General features: G+C 37.9%; 1 protein-coding gene across 4 annotated transcripts in view; it reads right to left on the reverse strand.

The window, feature by feature from the left end:
- The window catches only part of EOGT (EGF domain specific O-linked N-acetylglucosamine transferase), a 669,726-nt gene that overhangs the window by 635,642 nt on the left and 17,755 nt on the right, over positions 1-16,329 (reverse strand). For 2 of the 4 annotated variants that reach the window (XM_087923638.1, XM_087923640.1), the window contains 9 exons: positions 15,497-15,600; positions 13,635-13,727; positions 12,118-12,189; positions 11,860-11,946; positions 10,199-10,267; positions 10,022-10,083; positions 7,427-7,546; positions 6,566-6,668; positions 1,179-6,219 (listed from right to left, as the gene is read on the reverse strand). In XM_087923638.1, coding sequence (XP_087779764.1) covers positions 6,073-6,219; positions 6,566-6,668; positions 7,427-7,546; positions 10,022-10,083; positions 10,199-10,267; positions 11,860-11,946; positions 12,118-12,189; positions 13,635-13,727; positions 15,497-15,600 — 857 coding nt within the window. In that variant the 3' untranslated portion in view covers positions 1,179-6,072. Of the gene's footprint in view, positions 1-1,178; positions 6,220-6,565; positions 6,669-7,426; positions 7,547-10,021; positions 10,084-10,198; positions 10,268-11,859; positions 11,947-12,117; positions 12,190-13,634; positions 13,728-15,496; positions 15,601-16,329 lie in introns of those variants that run through there. The other 2 variants (XM_087923639.1, XR_015741598.1) reach the window with 2 other exon arrangements.

Genomic DNA, 16,329 nt, shown 5'->3' on the forward strand with positions numbered 1-16,329 from the left:
AACAATGGAGAATTCTATGTATGTGTGGCAGAATTGAAGAGCTTCACAATCACTGCTTTCATGTCACATGGCTATCACATATATGGAAAAGGATACCTCATAAATAAAGAACTACAGAGTTATAGCCATAACAGTATGATTTTGGGAGACATTACTAAAATCAAATATAGTTGTCACTGATATGTCATAGAGGACTAGATTTTTTTATCTATTGGAACGCCTCAGAAGTCAGTTTTCCTCAAGATTTAGGACAAGCTTTAATCTGACAGCTCAATCTATATGTGGAAAAGCAAAACCCACCATTTTCTATAGTTTATGAAGATCCAGATGCACTTATCACAGAAAAGACATATCTGACATGCTGAGTCACTTTAGTCAAGGTTAACATTATTTGCCCAGAAGGCAAATAATGTATTGTTTGGAAAAAGCCTGCTCACTGCATCAAGATGTACAGAGGTTAAATGTAACAAACTATCATCACTGAACATCTGCTCACAGGGACGGTTCCAATTAAAATAAACATTTTAATCTGCAGCTAAATACATTAAACTGTTTTTGTTAGCTTGTTTGTACGTTTTATTGTTGACATTTTTATAGTGCTGTAAAATTATGTTTGTCCGCCACCTAGAGGCCCTAGCGGATAAAAAGAGGGGATTATAAACTTTCACACATTGGATCTTCCCTTTCAAGTAGATCCATTGAAATGGAAATCAATTCGTCGTGATTAACTTAAGCTCCGTTGATTTCACTGAATTTAATCTAGATATAATTAAGCCTAGACCCAACCCATAATAATTAAATGACTCTGTTAGTGTGCTCACATCTAATTATAGGTGAATATTGGAGTTTCTAAACTATGCTTTTAGATCCTGAATTTCATTCTCTGGAGCATCTGAATTATCATTCTTAACCTGACGGTATTTTAGCACCATCTAGTGGCATATTAAATATTGAAAAAATGGTAAAGGAGCCTGAAAATAGATTACACATCGTAAAATACATATAAAATAACTGCACAGTGCATACATTCTATTGCATGAAACACACGGGGGTGAAAATATTACACCTCTTTACAACTCTTTAAAGCAATGATGGATGGGCATGTAGAGAAAGCAAAGTCTCACACTGAAACCTTATTGTTTTTTCAAAGAAATGCTTTATCAAAAAAAAAAAAATGCTCAAAGACCAAAAGCTAGTGTTTTATTTAAAAAGTCAACAGCAAAAGACTGTTCAGGAATAAAACAAAAAACAATTCAGAAACTGGTGGCATAGGACAAAGCTTTTCAAATGCATACGAAATAGTTTACTTGCTTCTAAAATTAAACACAGTTCTTCCCAATCTGTATTCAAAGGTAAAATGAGTTGTTCCAGACCTCAAAATCCACATTCTTTTCAAGTGAATGGCTTCATAAATTTTGAAATACCCGCACATAAGTAACTGGAGTGCACGGAGCAACATTTCATAATAGAATGATAATACAAAAAACAATGTATATAGATCACTGTTCTCTAGGTATGGATTATAGCCTCCCCAAATATTTTCAGCAGTACTTTACACAGTACATCACATTATTATCAACATGCATTCATTACCTCCTATTACACTGTAGACATTTAGTTTTGGAAATATAACAAACAGAGGGATATGCAATTACTAGACAATTTATGAAACTGCCCTATGAGCTTTTGTGGGGAGTATTTCCAATGAATCTAACGAAAGTCCTAAGCCTTGCATTGTATAGCCATGTCACTGCACCCACTCCTTGTTTAGCAATTAGTGACTTTTAGTGACTGGTTAGTGACTTTTGCAAAAATGATGGCAATAATTCATTTTCCAATGAGTGTCCCTATTTATGACTAAATTTTGTGCACTTGAGAACAATGCACATTGGAAGGAGTAACACTGGTGTACTGTAGCTGTACGAGAGAACTTTATCTTAATGTATACCCTCAAAATGACGCTATAGAGCACTGCACACCAGAACAACTAGACACAAGGAGTTTTTTCCCTGAACGCCATCACTCTGCTAAAGAAATAATTTCCTCAACTGTCCAACTATTTACAAAGTCTAAACTATTACTATTAATCTTCTCCTCACTCCTTATCGCCCATCCCCTCCCACTTGTCACTATATGACTGTAACTATTGCTTGTATCCTTACGATTTATATTGACTGTTTCCTAGTATGATTTGGTTGCTTATTGTATCCTATGACTATTATTAAGTGTTCTACCTTATGATTCTTGACTCTTGACAAATGTACCTTTTCTTTTATGTATGCTGAAAGCATTTGCACCAAGACAAATTCCTTGTGTGTCCAATCACACTTGGCCTATAAAGAATTCTATTCTGTTCTACTCTACTCTACTCTACTCTTCACAGTATGCCTCTCTCTTTCTCTGTCAGGTGTCCACTCAGCAATAATTTCACTTAACAACTGGACTGTTAAAATGAAACTCAGTCGCTAAACAAAGAGTGGTTGGAGAAAGCCTTCAGCTTGCCCAAATATCTAAGATAATCTTTCAGTTTAAATCATTTAAAACTCCACTCAGTATCAAGGATGGAGGTGTAGAGGTGGCCTACATTATTAAATATCTGTGGGTGCAGATAACTAACAATCTGAGCTGGCCTTTCCACACATCATCCTTAGTGAAGTGGGCAAACCAGTGTCTGAATTTCCTGCATTAGATGAAGAGAGCACATCTTTCTCCTTCTATCCTGGCCACTTTTTACAATGGAGAGTGTTATTAACAAACTGCATCACTGTTTGATTTGGTGCTGTGCCTTAGATAGAAAGTCCATTCAGAGAGTGGTAGGGACAACGGAGAAGATTATAGGAAGCCTGCTTCCTGTTATTCAGGATACTGCTTATAAGCGCTATGTACTTAGGGCTCAAAGCATTATTAGAGACTCTGCACACCACTTCATGGTTTGTTTCTGTTGCTGTCCTCTGGGAGGAGATTTCAATGTATCTCTAGTAGGACTACCAGATTCTGTAACAGCGTTATTCCCTATGCCATCCACCTGGTAAACTCACAAGGTTCATTTTTCTTGCCACGTACATCTATACATCCAAACTCGAATGTGCTGTTTCTCCATGTCATATATGTGGGTATATGCATAATTTTGTATTTATTTATTTAGTCATGTTTATGTAGTGTATATTGGAGGTGGTGACCCTTTGTATGCAAAGAAATTTCATTTTAATCTATGCTGATTTGTATACATTCAAAGTGACAATAAAGTGATTCCAGGTCTAACAAATGTTACTCCAATTACTATAATGTGAATATTAGTTTTCGCCAAGCCTTTCCTCACACTAGGAATAATGGACTAATCCTCCAAACTCATCAGCCCAGTCTTCCATTTCTCTTTTATATTTAAAAGATATTAAATATTTTGGGATCATAATAGGTTCCAGCTGACTTTGCTTTCTTTGATTCTATTTCTTAGCAGATAATTAACCTTCAGTGCTGCACAGCGTACAGAGCTCTAGACTGTGTGCTGTCCACTTAGTTATTATGATGATGACCATTCAAAGTCAGTGTATCTTTCCAAGACAGACTCCAAAGCTTTAATCGGATGATGGATGAGAATGCATTAAGGATCCTAATGTTTTTCCAATAATTGAGGAATAAATGTTTGCTCCAGAGGAAAAATGGTTGTAAAACATACATTTTTTAAACCTTGGCACATCTGATAATAAATATTTACAGTGATCTGACATGATCTATAAAAGTCCATTAAGAAATAAATGCCTATATTTTACAAAGTAAATTTTCCTTTAATTTTTTTTCAAGAAAAACACTTCGATACTGCTTGACGTGTTTTTCTTTCTTTCTTAATGATCCTTTTGGGGGGGGGGGGATTTATGTGTACAGTTTTCAAGTTTTATAGACAAGTGTTTTTTCAACCAATTGCTCCAGTCTAAGAAGGAAAGGCGAATCTTCATAATCCAGCCCATTTCAAAAGTTTTCAGTTCCCTTTTGCAGTGACTCATGTTACAAGAGTCCATAGGCTGCTCTTTTCTAACCCCTTCTATAAACACAACAACCAACAGGGTCGCAATTGCTTTTGATTATTTAAAAAGGGGTCAATAATATCAATCATTATATACCACCCAACTATTTATGCTTGTCTATTTTTGCATACAAATAAGGAGGAGTCCTTTTCTGTCAAGGGCAGGACACCCTAAATCAAGGTTTCTAGTGTTCCAGCTACACAACAGTGCAAATTAGAATCAATATCATTCTTATGCTTCCCCCACCCCCATACTCTCAATGGCAAGGGATGCAGACAAAATTAATTCTAATCAACTTTATGGCTATTTCCATAAGAAACAACAACAAATGTAGTAACAGGGACCTATCCTATCCTAATCCCATTTGGACTTTCGGAAGGTGCATCACAATTACATGAAAATAGCCAGCGATGTACATCAGGAGTGTCAAACTTGCGGCATCACGGCGGTGTCACGTGATGTATTGGGACTTTTATCCCCTTCGCTGGGTGGGCGTGGGTCAGGGTTGCATCCGGCCTGGGGGCTGCGAGTTTGATAGCCCTGATATATACATGGAAAATGATTTGGAATTTCATGCCAAATACTATTCAATGAGGCTCTTTCTCTCCCCCCCCCCCAAAAAAACCAACCCCCCTGAACCATTTAGGCAGATGTTTAAAACAATAGTAACGTAAGTCTAATAGGATGTATACAATGTTGAGGGTTAGACAAAGTTAGAATGATTGTATAGCATGGTTAGCAAGATAAATCAAGGCGATTAAAAAGAGTGAAAATGTTGTCCAAGTAAGAAAAATAAAGAGTAGGATCCAGGGAGGAAACTGCTACAGTAATAAATTATTTCATCCATGCACCTGCCGTCCCATGTGTAATGAAACATGCACACCCACAAGGAAGCAAGCAGAGGAATGATTAATGAGTAAAACTAAATGTGCAGGTAGTCCTCAGTTAACGATGGCAATTGGGACCAATAACTTTGTCACTAAGTAACAATGACGACACTGATCTATGATAACAGTCCCAGCAGCCTTAGTTGCCACTAGAAGAGCCTTCCATTATGTCATGTGATCGCTACTGGCGACCTCCTGCTGGCTTTCCCATTGCCTTTGCTTGTTGGAAACTAGCAGCGGAAGTTATAAATAGTGACCATAGGATGCTACAACCATTATAATTGCAAGCCAGTTGCCAAGTGCCTGAAACATGATCACAAGACCATGATGGCCACAACTTGGAGGACCAGGCACAAGTCTCCTCATTCAGCACTGTCATAACTTTGAATGCTTGCTGAATAAATGGTCATTAACTGAGGATTACCTGTATGACAGTATAAGGTGAAATGCATAGAGCAATAGAAACAAAAACATGGATAAGCATATTTCAGAGAGATACTTCTCTTTTCATTAAAAATGAAGTCAGAACGCCAGCTTGGGATTGCACAGCTGAATAGGACAGAGGCCCTCTGTGAATTTCATGCCAAAATCCCCTTCTCTCAGCTGTGATTTCCTACTTTTTAAAAAAGTGTAACATTTAAGCATGTCACACATAAATTGCATTATCAACCTGCTTTCTTAGCTTTTCCATTACACAAAAAAATACTGACTAGATGCAGCTCAGCTGGATTTTCACTTTCAGCTCTCTGTCAGTGCTGAGGGAGGGAGGGAGGGAGATACAAGGCTGCAAAAATCTCGCTACATGTCACAAAAAGAAGCAGGAGAAAAAAGGTCCAGTGTGCTTATCTCATTGCTCTGGAGCAATGAAGCTAACAATCCTAAAATAAATAGGAAGATTATAGTGCAAACATGGTCACCTTAATAAATGGATCATGCATAATGCAAATTCCTCAAGTAAAATAGGACAGGGATTGTCAGTAAGAAAGTAATAATACAGAAATAACATGCTTGGAGGGAGACATTATATATGACTCCTGCCCATTTAACCTTTTTCACTTCTCCCTCTTCAAACAAGTTCATAATTCATGATTCTACTTCAAAAGAGCCGACATTCTGAACACTTTAGTATTTAAAAACTCTGCCAAGGAGGCCAATTATCTGACCTAGAATTCATCATGTTTTCTCCTAAATGGCCATTTGGAGTGTTGTGACACATGATCAGCTGCCAACAGAACCAGACGGACAAATTCTTCCACATCGAAGGCGTAATTTGTAAATTTTGGATGTTTTCCTAATGTCGGATGATGCCCCTGAAGAAACAGGAGTTAAATTATTTTGAGGAAGCACTGAGCATATTGAGCAATTATCATAATTCATAATAGCTGATTTATTGATCCACCCCAAAACCACCATATCAGTTAGAAAACCCCTCTCAGCAACGCTATTGACAGCCTAAACTAATGGCCAATTAATTTCATTACTCTTCCTCCCCCAGCTATTAATATAAAATGACTCCTTAATCAGAGCAGAGAATTTAATTTGGGCTGTAGAGCAGAATCATATTTCATGTAGAAGAACTGAGAAGGGTAATACAAAAACAATTAAGACCTAAGGAAATAAAGTCCTTTCCATCCATCCCACCCAACCTTTCAGTACCTCATCCTGAGGGAACACTTTATCCTTCTGCTGCCAGGTGATGTAATAGATACCTCTCAGTCTTGCAAGGTCTAAGTAGCAACGTTCATCTTTACAATTGTACCTGGAGATGCAGAAGTGAGGGAAGGGGGTGTTATCAGAGACAATTTGACCAGAAAACTAACCAGCTGTTTTTTTCTTTTTCCATCTCTGTCCCTATAGAAAGGAGAAGCAAGTTTTGGAAAGCCAAAGATCAAATACTTCATGTTTATCTTTGCCAGTGTGTAGTTGTATCACTTATGAAACCAGAGAATAGAGAGAATGGGAAACTGCAGCAGCAATACACAGTTTTAAAATACAGTGTCTTCATTGGCACGAAGACTAATCCAATTGACAAACTTGGCCATGTTCTCATAAGAGAGAAAAGAAAGAAAGAAGCAGCCACAATGAGCAAGCATATCGTCTTTGTGGTTGATATCCACATGTGTTGCCTCAGAGTGAAAGATTAGATGTGATTTTTAAAGTTTGTTTTAAAATGATCCAGGCAACGACTAGTTTTTCTGACAAACCACCCAGAAAAGGAGACTGGATTTAGCCTGGAGGCTGCCCGCTGTCAACCTCAATCCAATAAAAGTCAGCAAACAGGGTTACCACATCGATTTGAAGAAGCATTTCTTGATTTTTACCAATTACCACCTAGGTAATTTTGACAGCTCCTGTGACACAGCAAGTCATGCCATCCTTCACTGTCACGCATATATTAAAAAAACCAGAAATTTGGAGCTTTCTCTGCAGCAGGAAATCCATCTTCATGTAATGCATGCCCACACCCTCATGCACAGATATTAAACATACAGGCATAACTGCCAAGGAAGGACTTACAGTTCAAAGATGACAGCCCAATCTGGCAAAAAGAGAAGATGAGTAAGGCCTGCTCCATGCATTCCAATGAAGATATCAGAATTGTGAGTTATCTTCAGCTGCTCCTTAAATTCAAGCGCCCTATATAAAGCAGTAAAAATAAGGATATATGCACATTCGCGTGCACACACACACACACACACACACACACACAAATACATATACATATGCACACACACACATACACACACCCAAGTTTGTGTATTCCAGAAAAAGCACAAGAAAACAATTTGAAAAGAGCTCGAGGCTATGAAAAAAGTCCTCGAGGAATGTAATGAATAAGAAACACATTAAAATAAACATGTCCTTGAGCTACATCATCTTGTGTATGTCTAAACTGCCTCACAACTACACTTCCCTAGGTAGCTTGTAAATCTATTAAAATCTACAGTATAAATCAAAGAGACACAAAATGACCAAACAACAGCACGACAGTGATTAAAACCACTAGCCATAATAGCAAATGAAAATGAAGCTGACAAAAATCAAAGTAGAGCCAACGGCAAAACAGAAACAGGATTTTCTAAAGTGCCTGAAATAATAACATCTTTCAAACTGTTCATCCTGCACATTATTTCTGGGGAAACAATTTCACTGATGGGTACCAGCAATACCAGCAATCTTCTCTAACAAAATAAAATTCAATGGGGAAAAAATAAAGTTTTACATTTAGACAAGAAAAACAAAATGCACAAGGTACAGTATATATGGTACCTCGCTCAATAGTAGTAACTGTGAGAGGGATCTTGGTGTCCTAGTCTAGTGGACAACCATTTAAATATGACCCAGCAATGTGCTGCAACTGCCAAAAAAGCCAACAGAGTTCAAGGCTGCATTAACATAGGGAAAGAATCAAGATCACGTGAAGTGTTAATACCACTTTATAATGCCTTGGCAAGACCACACTTGGAAAACTGTATTCAGTTTTGGTCGCCAGGATATAAAAAAGACGTTGAGACTCTAGAAAGAGTGCAGAGAAGAGCAACAAAGATGATCAGGGGACTGAAAGGCTAAATATATATGAAGAATGGTATGGGTATGTCTAGTTTAATGAAAAGAAAGACTAGGGGTGACATGATAGCCGTGTTCCAATATCTCAGGGGCTGCCACAAAAAAGAGGGAGTCAAGCTATTCTCCAAAGCACCTGAGGGCAGGACAAGAAGCAAAGGATGGAAACTAATCAAGGAGAGAAGCAACCTAGAACTAAGGAGAAATTTCCTGACACAGTTAGAACAATTAATCAGTGGAACAACTTGCCTCCAGAAGTTGTAAATGCTCCAACACTGGAAGATTTTAAAAAGATATTGGATAACCATTTGTCTGAAATGATATAGGACCTCTTGCCTGAGCAAGGGACTGGATGAGAAAACCTTCCAGCTCTGATATTCTACTCTAAGGTACCTGGAGGAGAGTCTGTGATTAAGGCTAAAGGGTCAGTCAATGGATCCATTTACGGCAGCATCTGATTGCCTGGAAGCACCTTACAAGGCTGCCATGCAAATATACATTAAAATATATATATTTCATTGTCTAGCGCTATGTTTAGACAAGTACATTACTAGATTTAAATCCATACATTGCTCTCAATGTCAGCATGTTTGTCAGAAATATATTCTAAGAAGTAGTTCATTCCTTAGAAAGTGTCCTACAATTTCAGCAGTTCAAAGTGACTGGGCTGTACCCAACAGTGCCTTTGCACTATGGAAAAACATTTTGGCTTGTTCAAAAAAAGGGACTGAATGTTTGTCCTCAGCCCACGGCAATTGCTACTCAGAGATTGTGTGAACACTACAATTGCTACTCGGAAATTGTGTGGAACCTTCTGAAATACAGATTCCTGTTAAGGAGGATCTATGACAGTTTTATGCTAGCCGCCGCTGCGTATAATAACGCATGTAATATCTTTGCTTTATGAACTGCATTGGATACCAGCATGTTTCTGAGTCCAATTCAAGATGGTAGCTATGATCTTTAAAGCCCTGCACGGCCTGGGGCCAAGCGATCTAAAAAACCATCTTCAACGCATCACATTAACATCTACCACCTGGATAGGAAGGGAAAATACGTTGCAAACACTCTCAGTTGAAAGAGTCTGGGAAGGGAGCCTTTTCTCCCACTGCCCCTGCTCTTTGGAACATTCTCCCCCTCCTCAATTAAGCAAGGAGAGCCCCCACTCTCCTGGCCTTTCATAAATATTTAAATATTTCTCTTATTGTTTGGGACTCACCGACGAGCATGCAGCAATGGGGCTGGTTAGCACCCTGAAATTCTCCTCCCCTCATGCTTTTTAATTAGTTCTTAATGTAAAAACTTTAACTCTCCTTGCCTACTGTAGATTTTATTTTAGTTTTTATGTTTTTTAACATTATTTCTACACCACCCACAGTCTCCCTGTGAAGGAGGTGGATGGTTCCTAAGATGGATGGACGGATGGACAGACAGACACGCAGACAGACAGATCAACAGAACCCATCCCTGCAGATACTGATATGTCATATACTGATTTGGTATGAAGAACTGTAGGCCAGCTCTACTTCTCCTTTCAGGTATACTTACTTGTACTTGTAATTCACTATTTGGACATCAAATAACGGCAGTGTTTTCAAAGCATTGGCAAGCTGAAGAGGTAGAGGAAAAAAAACAAAAATGTTCAAGGTAGCATTAAAGTTACCTTTTCCTATGTGGCAACTCTAAAGCAAAGAGATTTAACCGAAGGAAAAAAAATGAGCAAACCTCATTTTGGTTTAATATCTTTCTATACTCTGTAGTCCGGGCAAGAATTGTAACTCTGATTTTTCCATCCTATTGAAAAACAAAAACAGACGAATTCAGCCAAAACAGTTCATTAATCAATTCACTGCACCAAAACCAAAAAAAGACCAGTAGAGCGACAACTGAAAAAAATGACTAGCCTTAACAGCAACAATTAGTAGGACGGTTAAACTGTCTTTTGCTTTTAATCACCTCATTTATATAACATGCAAGAAGGCTGCAAACACTTCAGCTGAAGCTTTAGTAGGAGTATTTGCCACAAACAGCTAAACCATTTAAGAGACTTTCAGCTACCTCTATGCCAACTCAGAAAGTGCCTGAAGAGGCATAGGCTTTTAAAATACATTATATTTATTGAATATAAAATGGACAACATCATTGAATACCGTTACTGAATCTGAACAGGGCCACTTAATACACAGGTGAGTAATGGAGGAAAAAAATAAGATTAGCCCTCCAAATAAAATTATTTTCCTTCTCAATTTAAAAAATCATTCCATCTTCAGGGGTAAATCGTAAAAAAGGAATACAAAGGTTGAACAGCATGAAATCTATTAAGACCAGCAGGAAATGTACAGCAAATGGATGTGGAAAGCAAGAAAGTGTTAGCCCCTTGTGATGAATATACTTTACATTCTACAGTTAATACTTTAAGGAACTGAACTTATTTTTTTTCCGCAGCCTGTAAAAACTGACAAAAATAACAGTCAAGTTAACGGAAAAATCAGCAAAATTACTGAATAGGAAACAAAGACCGATCAAGGATTTATCAGGTGGCTTTTAGAGAATAGACTTCCTAGTAGAAGAAAAGGAAATTCTTGAGTAGTGAAAATTATTCTGGGGCAACTGGATATATCAGAGCTGCTGGACTTTGCTGTCCAAGGCCCTATCCTAATTATCATTAGGATGGGGGGGGGGGGTTGAGAGCAAACAATTTCAGTCTCATTTTAGTACAGGTATTCCTGAAGTTACGACAGGTTGCTTAGTGGGGTCCCTCTCAAAGATTGCATTTTGTGTGCTTGGCAACTGACCTGCATTCATAGCTGTTTGCAATTTCCTGCAGTCACATGACTGTAATTTAAGATAAATGCTTGTTTCTGGAAAAAAAACACCCTATCAGGACAATGGATTAATTTCATGAGTGCAGCGTTTGCTTAATGACACATAACCACCATCATGGTCATTTAATGACCACTACAGAAGTTTGTAAAATTGATCAGTCATCAGTGGTGGGATTCAAATTGTTTTACCACTGATGCGGTGGGCGTGGCTTGGTGGGAGTGCTTTGCATAACACCGGCATGCAGCTTTCCCCACACTAGCCGAGACCTGCAGCGCCAATCAGCTGAGAGGATAAAGAAGAGAAAAGCGCAGGGGCAGGTGGAAGGGTTGATCCTGCACTTTTCTCTTCAGAAATCAGCTGATTTCTGATTTTTTTCCTCTTCTCAACTGATGGTCGGCTTTTTTTTTACTACCGGATTGGCTGAACTGGTCCAAACCGGTAGCATACCACCACTGTCAGTCATATGGTTAACCACTTAATAACAAGCATGATTTAGGATTGTAATCCCGGCCTAAATTATGGTTGTATGTTAAGGACTACTATTGCAACCAAACTAGTACCTTAGGCCCATCTTGGGTGATATTTAATCTGTGCAAAACATGTTGGGAAAAGGCTCTGAATAATCCTGTCCCATGACAGCCGGAGATCTGCAATTAAACCAGACACAGGAATAAAATGTAAACATGTTTATGCTTTAATTTTCTACCATATATAAAATGAGAGAGAGGGATAAAAATCACCATGTTTATTCAGACCCAAGTATTCTGCTTGTTTTGTTTTGTTTTTAAAAGTGTATTAATCTCACCAGATGTACTCACCAATGGTGTATTATAAAATAAGCCAAACCTCATTCGAGGCAATAGTGTAAAAACTGCTTCTTTGAAGCAGACCTGGAAAAGAAGATAAACAATTTACAAGGATTTTCCTTAATATATAAGAAGAGAGGCAAATAAAGAGCACAGAGAAGAACAACAAAGATAATTAGGGGACTAGAAAGTAAAATGTATGGAGAATGGTTGAAGAAATTGGGTACGTCTAATATAATGAAGAGAAGGACTAGGTGTGACACGGTAGCAGTGTTTCAATATTTGAGGGAATCAAGCTATTTTCCAAAACACCTGAAGGCAGGACAAGAAGCAATGGATGGAAACTAATCAAGGAGAGAAGCAACCTAAAACTAAGGAGAAATTTCCTGTCAGTTAGTGGAACAACTTGCCTCCAGAAGTTGTGGATGCTCCAACACTGGAGTTTTTTTTTTTAAAGAAAAAAGACTGGACAACCATGTGTCTGAAATGGTAATAGGGTTTTCTGCTAGAGCAAGGGGTTGGACTAGAAGACCTCCAAGATCCCTTCCAACTCTGTTATTCTGTTATGAAGCAGCATCTATTAACGGTGCAATGGAAAGTAGTTCAGAATATTTTTGTAACTTTGTTGTACACTGCCCAGTCATTTGTTTTGGAAGATGGGTGATTTCTCTTGTCATATATAATAATTATAAACTCTCATAACATAAAATACTTTCAAGAAATATTGTAATGCTAGTTTAATGGCGAAAGTTATGGCAGATTTTGAAAGATAACTGGCATCATGTTGCCATTTCAGACATGCACTTCCATTTACTTCCATTTCTACTACCGTGGACAACAAAAGTTTGAATTATTTGTTATTTATTTATTATTAGACTTCCATGCTGTCCATCTCACCAAGGTGACTAGGCAATTCTAGGTGACTTTTGATATTGGCTTTTGATATTTCCTGCAAATCATAGCAAATATATTGTGGTTTATGGTTTATGTCCACAGATTTTTTTTAAATTTTTTTAGAATGTCAGAAGATGATTGCGGTCATTAAATAATCTTTTCAAGTTTCATATGTTTTGTGGAACTGGGAGGGACTATTATACTTCCCTTTCCTTCCCTTCCTGTCTTTTGGGATTCATTCCTAGCTTACATTAAACTATAATGTAGCTCCTTGATTCATTCAAATCCAAGTAAGTTGACTTCCTGGTTTATACAGCTGAGTCAGTTGCCAAAAGACAAATTCTTATCTTTACTTTAACTCAGGGGTGTCAGACTGGCGGCCCGTGGGCTGGATGCGTCACGCATAGGCCACACCCACCCCAACTCTGCAAATGGGGGAAATGTCACAAAACATCACATGACGGCAACATGACAGGGCGAGTTTGACACCCGTGCTTTAACTATTACAACTCCAGAAATCCAAGGACCAGTGAAATTAATAACTACAAAATTTTAGACATAATCGCCACAAAGCAATTTTTTCACTACATTTAAAATAAAACAGTAAAGTGTACAAATGATACAATATTCCATACTCTTTTTGAATCGTACGATTTCAAATGTATTATTTCATAGTCCGTAAATGCCTTCCATGTTTCACTGAACAAATCTCCATATCCATATGTACTCTGAAAGAAACAAACAAATGCCAGTAAGATTTCCCTCAATAAAGTCCAAATTTGTATGTGTCCATTTTATACAATAAGATTAGAAAGAATTTCTAAAATAATTCAGCATAAAAGAGATAACATATTAATAGAGAGATATGGTAAAAATAAAAATATTAGTAGCCTCCAAAGATTACAAAAGAAAAATACAACTAAAATGTGTGAGGAAAAATATGACATTGGTGCAGATGCTCAATATGTTCTGATAACTGAATATGTTCTGTTCTGCAACTTCCATGCTCTTTTTCTGATTTTAATAGCCAAAATAATAATGTACAATAAATATATTCTTTAAAAGGTTCACATCATTTCATATCCAGCCACCTTAACCTAAGATTTTTATTTTTTATTTTTTCACATAGGTTTGCAATTATATTTTAATAAATATGAGTTGTTTTTTAACAGAGTGGAAATATATTGGAGGTCTGCTCATCAAAACAGCCAATGCCAACTAAAGATCAGAGTTCAATACAACTGGAAGATACTAAACTGATCTAGCAACTACCCTACCATCATATACCTGAATTGATGTGTTACCAAAGGTTCTTTATAATGACCGTTTGTCATTTATATTTGTTCAGAAACATGCTAAAAGCATGGATATTTTTTTTATAAAATCGCATTTCTGTTTCATCTCACTTACATAAAACTTTGAACGTTTTAGTAAAAAGCTAAAATCTTCCAAACATTTGAGTAGAAAAATGTTTATGGAGATTCTCAGTCATCCAGGACAGGTCATAGTTGTCCCAAACCTGCTTTTTCACAAGGGAACTGGACTTTCTTGATTTTCTAAAGAAGCTTCTTGGATTGGAAGCAAAATGTCTTCAAAGAAGAACAAGAAAGTTCAGTTGCCTCCTGGAAAAAAAAGCACCTTTGGGACATTTGAGCAGAAAGTTGCACGTTAAAATTTACTTAATAAAAAAAGTAAGTTCAGCTTTACTAATTTTTTTTTTTAAATAAGGGTTGTAAACCTGCAACAGCTAAACCAATGTGCCCTGCATAAAGAGAACGCCTAAACTTCTTCAGCTTTATAGTGAGATAAAAAGTACATTGGCGCCATCATCTGGCAATATTAGGAATTAAATATACTATAACAAATGTTGAAAATAGAATAGCTTAGGACAAATTCGCATTACAGTACTGTCAAACTCAATTTCATTGAGGGCTGCAACAAGGTTGTGTTTGACCTTGGGAGGGGATAGGGGGGCATGGCAGTTTTGCTTTTAGTTTGTTTGTTAGCCCTCTGCCAGCACACGCGATCCTTGTGAGCAGGGGTGGGATGCTGCTGGTATAACTACCGGTTTGGTGATCGCGTGCTTCACGCGCGTGACTGCCAACGCAAAAATCCTTACATGCTATGTTACTTCAGGGGAGTAACACAGGTGAGGAGCAGCAATCCACTGTTCTGCGCTGATCAGCTGGGACAATAAAGGTCAGTACAGCACGGGGGGGGGGGAGCATATGCTTGTCGGAGTGACCGGGTATGCTCCCAGCTGATTTTCGGAGCAAGTGGTTCACCTGAACCGGTCTGAACTGGCAGAATCCCACCCCTGCTTGTGAGCTCTATTTTCACTGGCAGAGGCATCACGGAGCGGTCCTTTATTGTTTCCAGGGCAACCCCGAGAGCCAGATCTAAGCACCCCGCAGGCCGGATCTGACCCCCGGTTCTTGAGTTTGACACCCCTGCCCTGCCCTAACCTAACCATAACTATCTTTCTAATCTTACTTACAGTATCCCACATAACAATGCTGATATCAGTGCTGAAGGTGTTGGTAACATGCTGAGTGATATAAAGATTCACAAAGTCACAAAAATGATGGTACATGTTGACACCTAAAAGAAGGAAGAAAAAATAAGCTGGTTGTAGTGAGCATAACTAAAACTACATAGACAGTCATTTACAACTAAGGCTTAGGGCTTTATGGAAAAACCTATGTTCCATAGGTGCACCCATGCCACAATGGTAAAAATACAGATACAAAATAATGAGTTACTTAATTAATTCATGAAGTTGCCATTAAAAACACATTTAAGAAGCTGAACAAGGATGAGCTTTGAGACTAGCTCATTATTATTGGCAGCATATGGGTTTTAAATGAAATCCAGTCATAAGAAGCTACTAATTTGATCAGAGCAGTAATGTTGGAGGATTTTATATTATTGTTAAAAGAACACCACCATCTTCAAAATGCTGCTTGCCCTGCACTGTTTTTATTTCCTAGTAAATCACAAACTTCTGGACGGTATTTTGATAGAGGGAAATGTACAGAGAAGGGGAATTTATGTAGAAACACAGCCGCACAGCCAAAAAACCTTAATGAGTTCAGTAAAAAAAGATCAAGTTATGATCGTTTGCTCAGCCCAGCTTATTTCACTGAACTCCAAGCTATAAAGATAGCCCAGGACTTCCAGCCATTCATTTACTGACTGTTTGAAGTTGCAGTAGCACTGAAAAAGGTGACTTATGACCATTTTCCCCACTTATGTGAAGCAATCATTTCCTAATTCACACGAACAAATTATTTTTGGCCATGCGATCAAAATTTGGGCATCTGGCAACTG

Source organism: Pseudonaja textilis, chromosome 2 (assembly GCF_049901715.1).
Source record: "Pseudonaja textilis isolate UNSWEBS1 chromosome 2, rPseTex1.2, whole genome shotgun sequence".
Lineage (NCBI taxonomy): Eukaryota > Metazoa > Chordata > Lepidosauria > Squamata > Elapidae > Pseudonaja > Pseudonaja textilis.